Source organism: Stomoxys calcitrans, chromosome 3 (genome assembly GCF_963082655.1).
Source record: "Stomoxys calcitrans chromosome 3, idStoCalc2.1, whole genome shotgun sequence".
Taxonomy (NCBI): Eukaryota; Metazoa; Arthropoda; class Insecta; order Diptera; family Muscidae; genus Stomoxys; species Stomoxys calcitrans.
The window spans coordinates 189,067,243-189,079,366 of NC_081554.1; the positions used below are offsets into that span (position 1 = coordinate 189,067,243).

Consider the following 12,124-nt stretch of genomic DNA (forward strand, 5'->3'; position numbering starts at 1 on the left):
ACAGTCATCGCAATTTACCATGTCATGAATGTCATACGTGGCGCCAAGCCATCCAAGGCCATGGACCCCAACGGAATCACTACACTGTTGCTGAAGAATCTCTAGCTACCATCAGTCGAGTATCTTAAAACTGTCCTCAGCCTGTCTTTGAGTCATCTTATAGTATACGACATCTGGAAAAGCGTTATACTTTCAGCAAACTTTTAAATTTAAATCCAAGTTTTAAAATATAATCCCAGTTATACAACCTTCAATGGATTTGGCGCTTCCCTTATTGCAGGTACTCATTAAATTTCATGCAAAAAATTCCATCCGGACCGTGGCCTAAATGTTTATGGCGCAGTTTCTATTTTAGCAATAAACACCAGGCTTAAGTTTTGTGATCATGTTTTTTAAGGACATTGTAAATCCCAGGACCTTTCGGCATGCCTAGGTCATTAAGGTACAGGTAGTTTAAAAAAATTGTGCACCTAGCTACACATTTGGGCAGTATGTTGGATGACATTCCATACCTTTATAGGTCATATGTGACACCTCAAAGGAAACAGGTAAAAATGCACTTCCTATATATAAATTGCCACTGCCATAACCAAACATCATTTACTCAATACAACTCAACAGATTCATATCTAATAGCAGATATATCACAAAATATTAAAAATGTCTGACATACAAGAATATCAACATAAGAAATTCCAATTTAAAGCGGAGGAATACAAACACAAGAAATTTGGAGCCCATCTGAAGAAGAGAACATTTGGCATTATGGAGGATAAAGAAAATCAGATGACAGTTGAAAATATTTTGAGGACGGCTCATCAATGTAACTCACAAGAACCACCAGCTAAGAGAAAGCCAGCCAAGTCTTTATTCAGACCCTGGGAGAATAAAGAGGAAATCAAAGCTCTGCAGTCAACAAAAGAAAAAGCTGTGTCTTCCTCAGTTCTTAGCGAAATACCCTCAAATGTTTTAAACTATAACCCCAATATGGTGCGCCAATATGCTGTTAAACCACGCAGTGAAAAAGAACAACTTAGACGTAATCGCAACACTCTGGCTTGCCTTATCAATCGTCGCAACCAGCAAGCTGAACAACAAATGCTACAACAACAATATTTGATATATCAACAGCAACATGCTGCAATGATGGAACAGTCTGTGAGAGCTGCTTTATATTTGAGACATTTGCAAGAGTTGGCCTTGCAAAGGCAACAACAATTGTTTGTTTTTGGGCAGCAAAGGCATTAAAGGATTCCTACTTTGACATGAGATACCATTGACATGGCTGTTGATCAAATTTAGAACTTTAAGAAAGATTAGCCTATGAAAATTGCTGTTATAAACATTTTACTGTGATTATTTATAATAGATTTAAGATTAATTTAATAATAAAAATAATATTTATTTCATTTCATAATTTATATAAAAAGTTTTTTCTAAGGAACTGACAAAAAATTCAAATGATTGCCAGTTAAATTTTGGTGCTATTGGATATCAAGTGGTTGTCGTTGTAGCAGTGTGGTGTGTTCCATCTTTCGTCTGCTTGGTTCAGTTGAGTATCCAGATCCAGTAACTCTGCCACTAAGGTGGGCTGTGTCTAGAGAGATCTGAGTCGAGGGGGTCTGGCTGGGCAGTTAAACAGGTGACGTGTGTCGTATGGTCCCATGTCTCAATCGGGACGCGCATCTTGCATGTTGGCATCCAATCCTTGCTTTTTAGGAGTAGAGGTGGCTGCATTTGCCGGATTGTAATTGAGCCAGAACTACTCTGGTTTGCCGAGGTAGGTCAATTACCTCAAATGCAATGGGTGCCGGTCGTTCTCCAAAGGCAAGATTCACCCGGGTGCTTCTCACCGGATCTGCATGAATGTTGTCCAGACCCGCTTGATTTTGAGGTTCTCAATAAACTTTTCGCTCTTGGTCATGAATATCCACCTTGAGACTTCAGGGCGCTGGATACATATATACAAGATGATGATTTGGAGATGGTCCCTGCGATAATAGCCTCGGAGGTATTGCTTAGACAGCATGTAGTTATGTTTTCGCTAGGGTAGTATCTTAGTCTCCAGATGAATGTGGTCCACATGAGAAATGCAGTTTGAAGAGCGGTATTCTGGCAGATCTAAATATTATAACACTGCGTATCACCCAGATGAGGAGGAGACCTTACTGGCCCATAACTTATCACTGACCGGCCGGGTTTTCTAGTCAGCACCCCAAGTGGAGATCACCGTAGAGCAGAGGTCAGCATGTCCGCTTATGACGCTGAACGCCTGGGTTGGAATACTGGCGAGACCATCAGAACAAAAACAGGAATCTTATACACCCTCCACCATGGATCGCATTTGTCAAGTTCTTTGCCCCGTATCTCTTTCTAGACAAAAGAAAGACAATGGACAAGAATTGCTATGCTATTTTAGTTATACCAAGTTATGAACAACTTATGATTGGGGCCATACTTGGTTTGGCTGTTGTAGACAAAAGTGTTATGACTTCTAATATCAGTACCAAGTACGGTCCGCTGAAAAATGTTCTAATGTTCTCGCCAGGATTCGAACCAAGACCTTCAGCGTCATAGGCGGACATGCTGACTTCTGCGCTACGGTGGCTTCCACTTGTTAGTATTTAGAGCGCAAATTTTGTATCGCGTTCAAATTTTTTGCTGATACTTCTCATCGATATAAGTCGTTGGAGATTGCAAATGGGCCATATAGGTTCATATTTTGATATAGCCTCCATTCAAACCGATCCTCAGTTTTGATTTCTTGAGCCCTTAGAGCCCTCAATTTTCATCTGATTTGGCTGAAATTTGGCACAAAGACTTCCATTCTAAATTCCAACGTCAGTGCCGAGTATGATACGAATCGGTCTATAAGCTGATATAGCCCCATATAAACCGATTCCCAAATTCTAGTTCTTGAGCCCTTAGAAGCCTCAGTTTTCATTTAATTTAGCTAAAATTTGACACAAACACTTCTTTTATGACTTCCAACATTCATGCCAAACATGATCCGAATCGGTCTATATACCCCCATATTTGGTGCATCTGACTTTTTGTGTTCCTAGAGGTCTAAATTTTCACCTGTTCACTAGTTTTAATACGATTTGGCTGAAGGTTAGTACAAAGAGTTATGTGCTGACTTCCAACATTATTGCGGTATAGTACCCCAATATAAACTTTTTCCCGGGTTTGACTACTTGAGCCCCTAAAACCCTCAATTGTTATGTAATTTGACAAAATTTTGTACAAAGATCCGATATTCATGCCAAGCATGATCCAAATCGGTCTGTGGTACAGCCGCCATATAAAGCGATGCCCGGATTTGCCCTCTTCAACTCAAAATGTGTGTCAAGTATGATTCGAATCGGTCTATATACTGCTATATGCCCCCTTAATACCAATTCTCCGCTATGACCATAGCAGCCGCAACAAATTCGCGATTTGATTGTTTGTAAAATACTGAACTGAAACCATGGAGGTGGGTACTCACGATTCGGCCTGATTTTACTTGTTTTTAAGAAAAAAATACTTACCCTTTACAATTTTAAACTTGAAAAAGTTGTCATACTCATTGTTTTCCCTTAAAGAAATAAAAAAAATCATACATTTCCATATTCAATTCCTTAATTCTCTCTTCCCTATGAATACCACACAAGATAGTAGTTGTGCTAATATCTTGGACAGCAGTGTGAACCACCCATTGGCCAGTTGGTCCATTTATGTGAGTATATGTAGCTTCTTTAGGACATTCTATTTTCTTAGCTATTCATTAAGTCACAATTTAAACAGGCACAAAATGGTTACTGGAAACGGGTTATGGACGAAGATATCAAATCAAAGGTTGTGGATATCATAGGCAGCAATGCTAACACCATGTATATAACTACGCGCCGTAGATTGGGCATTAAGTGGCAATATTTGGTGTTGCTTATTAAGAATCTGCATCAACGTTTTGCCTTTGAAGTAAAGGTAAGAGCAAAAGTGCACTTTACGGAGAAAATGACAAAAAATCCAAATTTTTGCATAACCCCCCAAGAAAAAAAGTCCGTTTTTGGGTATCGACCTGGGGGCCCCAAACCAGCTATTCCGCATTAAGTGAATTTGTACGAAATATAGGCAATATGGGACTCAAATTAAAGGATTTTTTGTAATTTTCTCCGTAAACTGCATTTTAACCAAAGCTAAGATTTGTCCATCTAGAAACATTTTAAAATTTTTGCATTGCTTAAAATTATAGTTCATCGATGACCATCATTTCTTGCGTTGCTTTCGTTTTTCGAATTTTGAAAACCATGCTTCAGTGCAACCCCATTGTGCCTGCATGCCCTTGGCCATGTCACACGGTTGGATTCGACTTCATTTGGATTTGGCCGATTTTACAAATCGTATCTATGGTACCAACTATGTCGAGACTCTTGGCTTGCAGATTTATGCAAATGTACGCATAAGACGAATTTATTTTACCCATCAACCTTGCAAGGAATCAGAGTTACCCCCAGAATATTGTCTCTTAAAGAAGCCAAAGACCAATGGGGTTGAAAGACCAGAGCAAAAAACTGATGGTGATGAAATAGCCAATGAGGAAACAGAAAAGGGGGAGTAAAATTTGAATAGTGGCTATGAAAACTTTTTAATAAGATTTTTATTTTATAAATAGATTTTTATAATTTACTCTGTGGATCACTTTTATGGTTTTGGAGAGAAGGGTAGAAAATATCAAATAGGGGTAAAGTTATTAGGGCGTAAAGCAAAATGCTATAAGGATTTGGTACCTTTAGGCAAACATTTTTTTTAATGGCTAAGGGCAAACATTTTATTTTGCTGGATGGAGCTACACGAGTAAAATTAATTTTTGGCTAAATTTGAATGAAAATCAATTTTTAAAATTTTTTTTATGAAAATCAAACTTTGATTAATATGAAGCCTCAACAAACTTCAAAATTTTCCACAATATATACAATTTGGGAAATTTTCCATTATATGTTTCCCAGGACGGTGCAGAGGTTAGCATGTACGCTTATGGCGCAAAATGCATGGGTTGAACATAGATCTTTTCCATTTCGAGGCCGATTGGTGCCCTTCATCAGTGGTATTGTGTTTTATGGCACTGATGAAGGGCTCCAACCAGGCCTCAAAATGGAAAAGATAGATAAAAATGTTGAGAATTTTTTATACAGAAGTTTTACAGACAACAGGCGGACTTACTATTAGCAAACGTTTCAATGCTTGTTTGGAGCCCTTCATCAGTGCTATCGTGTTTTCCGGCATAACGAAGAAGGACACTAACCCTACATCGAAATATCTGCCAATGGTATGTTGTTTGTAACCAATTCCTCTGTTGTTTGTTAAAGATCTATAGAAAAAAATTGGCTTACCATCATTTTCCATAGAATTGGATTTTTATACCCTCCACCATAGGATGGGGTATACTAATTTCGTCATTCCATTTGTAACATCGCGAAATATGCGTCCTGATCGTCATGACATTTTAAGCTGATCTAACCATGTCAGTCCCTATGTCCTTCTGTCGAAAGCACTCTAATTTTCGAAGGAGTAAAGCTAGCCGCTTGAAATTTTGCACAAATACTTCTTATCAATGAAGGTTGGTTGGGATTGTAAATGGGTAATATCGGTCCATATTTTGATATAGCTGCCATATAAACCGACCTTGGGTTGACTTCTTGAGCTACTAGAAGGTGCAATTCTCATCCGATGACTTTGTTATGGCTTCCAACAACAGTACTTTGTATGGTTCATATCGGTCCATAACCTGGTATAGCTGCCATATAAACCGATCTGGGTTCTTGACTCCTTGAGCCTCAAGAAGGAGCAATTCCTATCCGTTATGGCAGAAGTGTGTTTCGGTATGACTGTGCTAAGTATGGTTCAAACCGGTTCATAACCTGATGTAGCTCACATATAAACCGATCTTAGGTCTTTACTTTTTGAGCCACTAGGGGGCAATTCTCATTCGATTTGTTTGAAATTGTGTATGAAGTGTTTTGTTATGACTTCCAACAATTGTGCTAAGTATGGTCCAAAACGGTCTACAACCTTATATAGCTGGGATATAAACCGATCTGTGATCTTGCCTTCTTGAGCCACAAAGTGTTTTGTTACGACTTGCAATAACTGTGCTAAGTATGGTTCAGATCGGTTCATAACCTGATATAGCTGCCACATAAACCGATCTCGGATCTTGACTTTTAGGCCTCTAGAGGGCGCAATTTTTATCCGGTTTGTCTGAAATTTTACATTTAGTGTTTTGTAATGACTTCCAACAACTATGCTAAGTATCGTTTAAATCAGTAGATAAACTGATATAGCTGCCTTATAAACCGATCTGGGATATTGAATTCTTAGCCCTCTAGAGGGCGCAATTCTCGTCTAAATTGGCTGAATTTTTGCATGAGGTGTGTTGTTATGACTTCCAACAACTGTGCTAAATATGGTTCAAATCGGTAGATATCCTAATATAGCTGCCATATAAACCGATCTGGGATCTTGACTTTTTAGGCCTCTAGAGGGCGCAATTCTTATCTGATTTGCATGAAAATTTGTACAACGACTTCTCCCATGACCTTCAACATACGTGGCAAATATGGTCTGAATCGATTTCTAGCCTGATAATGCTCCCATATAAACCGATCTTTCGATTATGCTTCTTGAACTTCAACAAGACGCAATTCTTATACGAATGGAATGAAATATTACCCAATGGCTTCTACCATGGTCTTCAGTATTCATTTCATATATGGTCCGAATCGGACTATAACTTGATATGCCTCGAATAGCATAAAAATTCTTATCCATTATTCTTTGTTTGCTAAAACGAGATACCACGCAAAGAACTCGACAAATGCGATCCACGGCGGAGGGTATATAATATTCGGCCCGGCCGAATAAACCGTTCTCCCGATTTGACTTCTTGAGCCCGTGAAAGCCTCAATTTTTATCCGATTTGGTTGACATTTTGCACTTAGTGTTCGGTTATGACAACTGTGCCAAGTACGGTCGGTACGGACCGGTCTGAATCGGTCTCTAACCTGATATAGCTCCCATATAAACCGATCTCCCGATTTTACTTCTTGAGACCGTGGAGGCCTCAATTTTCATACGATTAAGCTGAAATTTTGTACATAGTTTGCTGTTATGACTTCCAACAACTGTGCCAAATAGGTCCAAAACGGTCTTCCGATTTGGCTTTTTGAAAGCCTCAATTTTTGTTCAATTTGGCTGAAATTTGCACTTAGTGTTCTGTTATGACAACTGTGCCAAGTACGGTCTGAATCGATCTCTAACCTGATATAGCTTCCACATGAACCGATCTACCGATTTGACTTCTTGAGCCTCAATTTCCATCCGATTTAGCTGAAATTTTGCTCACAGTTTCCTGTTGTGACTTCCAAGAACTGTGCCAAGTACGGTTTAAATCGGCCAAGAACCTGCTATAGCTCCCATATAAACCGATTTCCCGATTTGATTTCTTGAGCCACTGGAAGCCACGATTTTTACCCAATTTGGCTGAAATTTTATGTTATGAAGCTCAACAACTGTGTCAAGTACGGTCTATAACCAGATATAGCCCCATATTTTAGCAGAATCCATGGTGGTGGGTTCCCAAGATTCGACTCGACCGATCTTAGCACGCTTTTACTTGTTATAAAACATTTCGTCTAAATAGATTTTCATAGAAAAATTTAAGGAAATTTAATTTTATTAGAAGTTCTTGTAGGAAATCTCATTGCAAAATATTTTATGAACATTTTGAACAAAGTTTTTTCTATAGAAAATCCAATGGTTACGAACAATATACCATCAGCATTAGATGTTTCAAGGTTTTGTGGGAGCCCTTCATCAGTGCTGTAAACCACAAAAGCACTGATGAAGAACCCTAGCAAACCTTGAAAATTCTGCTAATGGTGTATTGTCTGTAACAAAGTCGTCGGTTGGCTTCCAATTTCTTCAAAATTGGGTTTATTACAGGAAATTGTGTTTCAGTATTACTTTAATAACTACTTTGATCAACTATAAATTTTGACAACATTTTTCTATGATTATTTGTACGCATTATTTCCAAAATAAATTTCACCGAAATCATTTATAATCGATTTTTTGTCTGCACAAACCTGCCTTTCTGTTGTTCATTGAGGGTTATTTTGCCATGTAATGTGCCATATTGATATTTATAAGGACCTATGCGATTACTTCCCTTGGTAATCCCATCCAAGTTTTCCAGCAATTAGTTTTCAAATGTGAATACCTAATATGTCATCACACATTTAGCGAAATAGACCATAAAAATTCAGATCAAAAACATGTTTATGATGCAGTAGTAATAAAATGGTAAACAAAAGGATTTAAATTTTATGACCTGTTATGAAGGGTTTATGGCAGGGATAACAGGTAGGCAAAGTGATTACCAAAAAATTAACAAACAATCCACGAGTCCTGTTAGAAATTATGTCACATTAAGGTCATAACAGGTATAAATATAAAGTAACCTTTTGATTTGTATAAATATCCTGTCCCAGTGACACTTAGGCATTATTCACCTAACACAACTCAAAGCGTTAACATACTTTAAATTCAAAATGACTGCCAATTGCGCATATCAACATAAGAAATTCCAACTGAAAGCCGAGGATTATACACACAAAAAATTTGGCATACACATGAATAAAAGAAAACACTGTGATATGGAGGATAAAGAGAACCATTTAGAGATGACCCAACCAGATAACAAAAGGATTAAAACCAAAGCCATATTCAGACCCTGGGAGGAGGCGGATAAGGAGAACATCAAGCCTAAGAACACATCAAATACCTATTCAAAGTCCAGCAGCATAAAACAAAATCTGCCAGTTTTGATGAACAGACCCATTAATGTTTTATCTCAACTTTTTGACAATGGACAAAGGCGGTCTCACAACCTTGTTAGGCCATATCCCATGTTAAACCACAATAATCTTCATTACCAGCAATTGGTATTGCAGCAACATTATGTGGCTTATCATCAGCAACAAGCTTTGATGCGAGAACAAGCTATGAGATCTGCTTTATATCTGCAACATTTGCAACACGTTGCTATGCAAAGACAACAACAGCAACAATTGTTTGTTTTTGGACAACAGCACTGAATGAAAATTAATCAGTGACAAGAATTTATATTTAAGAAAAATGCTGTGATAATTAAAAATATTTATTATTAAGACTAAATTATTAATAAAAATTTATTTATTGAAAATTATTTTAAAAATTTAGTTTTTTTAACATTTTGTGGTGGGAATACAAAGTCGTCAAGGGAAAAAATTGTGATAATTTCCAAATTATGCAATCCAATTTTTTGAAGTAGAAAGAGTAAAATTTTATTGAATTTTTTTTTTAATATTTTTTATAAATAAAAAATAAAAATTATTAAAAGAAGTAAAAATGCGTTATGTTCGGCCGGGCCGAACTTTGGATACCCACCACATCGGGTATATATGTAAACCACCTTTCGTCACAATCCGGTGAAAAATGCATACCTTTGACCCATAGCAGCTATATCGAAATAAGTTCCGATTTGGACTAAATACTAATAAGTACAAGTCATTGTTCAATTGTGTATAACGAAATATTGGTCCTTTTAGTAGCTATATCTAAAAATAAACCGATCTCAACTATATACGGATGTCGAAAAGCGTAACATAAGTCACTGTGTCAAATTTCAGTGAAATTGGATTATAAACGCGCCTTTTATGGGGTCAAGGCTTTAAATCGAGATATCAGCCTACATGGCAGCTATATCCAAAATTGGACCGATTTGGGCCAACACAACTCACTGTCACAAAATTTGGCGAAATCGGACAATAAATGCGCCTTTTATGGACCCAAAGCTTTTAATCGAGAAATCGGTCTATATGGCAACTATATTCAAATCTGGACTGATCTGAGACAAATTAAAGAAGGACGTCGAAGGGCCTAACACAACTCACTGTCCTAAATTTCGGCGACATCGGACAATAAATGCGCCTTTTATGGGCCCAAAACCTTAAATCGAGAGATCGGTCTATATGGCTGCTATATCCAAATCTGGACCGATCTGTGCCATATTGCAGATGTATGTCGAGGGGCTTAACACTACTCACTGTCCCAAATTTCGGCGACATCGGACAATAAATGTGTTTTTTGGCCGCAAAACCTTAAATCGAGAGATCGGTCTATATGGCAGCTATATCCAAATCTGGACCGATCTGAGCCAAATTAAAGAAGACTGTTGAAGAGCCTAATACAACTGACTGTCCCAAATTTCAGCAAAATCGAATAATAAGTGTGGCTTTTATGGGCCTAAGATCCTAAATCTGAAGAAAAACACGACTTCCAAAATTTCAGGCAAATCAAGTAATAATTGTAATGATATCAGGTTGTAAACCGATTCAGACCGTACTTGGCACAGTTGTTGGAAGTTGTTCCTTCCCCTTCATGGTATTAATACTGTACTCCCAAATCGGACCACTTTTGATTTTGAGCGCTACTTTTGGGGTGGTTTTGGGCCTAGGACGGCCTCCTAGGTATTTGGTCCCAATTTTTAATACCATATTCGAATTTAACTTCCAAATACCTTTCCTATGAGCCCCATACTGTCCCAATCGGAAAATATGTTCGTTTGGGTGGGTTTTGGGATGGGGCGTCCCCCAGGTTATATTATCCGAGATCTGGCGTCTTTGAAAAGTGGGGTAAGGCGGAGGGTCCGCCGCGCTTCGGATATCAAACATTTTGGGCCCTATTTTCACCGGAAGCTTTTACTATACCATCTGTGAAAATTTCATGAAAATCGGTCCAGCGGTTGTTGAGTCTATACGGAACAGACAAGCAAAGCGCAACAATTTCTTTATACCCTACACCAACACTGTGGTACAGAGCATTATAACTCAGTGCATTTATTTGTAACACCCAGAAGGAAGAGAGATGGAACCATTGATAAGTATACCGATCGATTCAGAATCACTTTCTGAATCGATTAATTTAGGTCCGTCTGTTCATATTAATTTGTGTACAAACTACAGGCTGCAATTTTCATCCGATCATCTTCAAATTTGGCACAGACATGTTTTACGGCCTAGAGACAAAGCCTATAGAAATTGGAAAAAATCGATTCAGATTTGGATCGAATATTTTTTATTTAATTTAAATTGAACAAAATATTTGAAGGAAATTAGATTTTCATTAAAATTTTTTGGTGCCCATACACCATGGGCATGGGAATGTGCGTCATGGCTTTGAAGTTATATTTATTGTTCTCCGCCGTTTTCCAATATAGTCCCAGTATTATTATTCTATACCTTACCTTCAATGAAGTTTGTCCTTTCTTTTTTTTCAAGTATGCAAGAAAGTCCATCCGGAGGATTCTATCCCTGAGGTTTATGGCGCAGTTGTAATTTAGAAATAAACAACAGGCTTAAGTTTTATGATCTGTTTTTTACAGCGACATTGTAAATCCCTTTTGGGATGTCTAGGTCATTAAGGTACAGGTAGAACAACAACGCCCAAATATTTGGTTCAGTGTAAAGTGCTGTCATATGTGACGCCTTTGTAGGTCACATGTGACACCCCTAACGTAACAGGTAAAAATTCACTTTCTATATATGAATTGCCACAACAATAACGACAGATCATTCTTACTACACAACTCAAGAGCTTCATGTCTAAAAGCAAATAGATAAAAATGTCTGCAATTCAAGAGTATCAACATAAGAAATTCCAATTTAAAGCAGAGGATTCTAAACACAAAAAATTTGGAGCCCGCATGAAGAAGAGAATTTACAAAGCCATGGAGGATAAAGAAAATCAGATGACAATTAAAAATATATTGAAGACAGCTTTACAATGTGATTCCCAAGAACCACCAGCTAAGAGAAAGCCAACTAAGCCTCTATTCAGACCTTGGGAGCATAAAAAGGAAATTAGGACCCTGAAATCGCGCACAGAAACTGCTGTGTCTTCTCCAGTTCTTAGCGAAATCCCCATTAATGTTTTTAATTATCACCCCAATATGGTACGACAACATGTTGTAAAACCATGCCTCTTGAGGCATTTGCAAGAAATGGCCTTGCAGAGACAACAACAATTGCTTGTTTTTGGC

The 12,124-nt window shown here is 37.8% G+C and overlaps 2 protein-coding genes across 3 annotated transcripts; both read left to right on the top strand.

Moving 5' to 3' along the window:
• Positions 1 to 639: 639 nt before the first annotated feature.
• On the top strand, positions 640 to 1,277 carry LOC106082061 (protein Mabiki). The gene has a single exon (XM_013244371.2). The coding sequence runs from the start codon at positions 661 to 663 to the stop codon at positions 1,246 to 1,248; it is 588 nt and encodes a 195-aa protein (XP_013099825.2). The 5' UTR covers positions 640 to 660; the 3' UTR covers positions 1,249 to 1,277.
• A 2,313-nt stretch (positions 1,278 to 3,590) lies between these two features.
• LOC106082060 (cilia- and flagella-associated protein 20-like) lies at positions 3,591 to 4,671 on the top strand. 2 transcript variants are annotated; one of them, XM_013244369.2, is made up of 3 exons: positions 3,591 to 3,721; positions 3,775 to 3,969; positions 4,238 to 4,671. In XM_013244369.2, the coding sequence occupies exons 1-3, from the start codon at positions 3,641 to 3,643 to the stop codon at positions 4,601 to 4,603; spliced, it is 642 nt and encodes a 213-aa protein (XP_013099823.2). In that variant the 5' UTR covers positions 3,591 to 3,640; the 3' UTR covers positions 4,604 to 4,671. The 2 variants fall into 2 exon arrangements, with proteins under 2 accessions (XP_013099823.2, XP_013099824.2); XM_013244370.2 differs by having other exon boundaries at positions 3,790 to 3,969.
• The last annotated feature ends 7,453 nt before the right edge of the window (positions 4,672 to 12,124 follow it).

Coding starts and splice junctions, on each gene's coding strand:
- LOC106082061 (XM_013244371.2), top strand. CDS start 661: ATGTCTGACATACAAGAATATCAACATAAGAAATTCCAATTTAAAGCG.
- LOC106082060 (XM_013244369.2), top strand. CDS start 3,641: ATGAATACCACACAAGATAGTAGTTGTGCTAATATCTTGGACAGCAGT. Junction 3,722..3,774: donor TGGCCAGTTGGTCCATTTAT/GTGAGTATATGT, acceptor CTATTCATTAAG/TCACAATTTAAACAGGCACA. Junction 3,970..4,237: donor GTTTTGCCTTTGAAGTAAAG/GTAAGAGCAAAA, acceptor TTAAAATTATAG/TTCATCGATGACCATCATTT.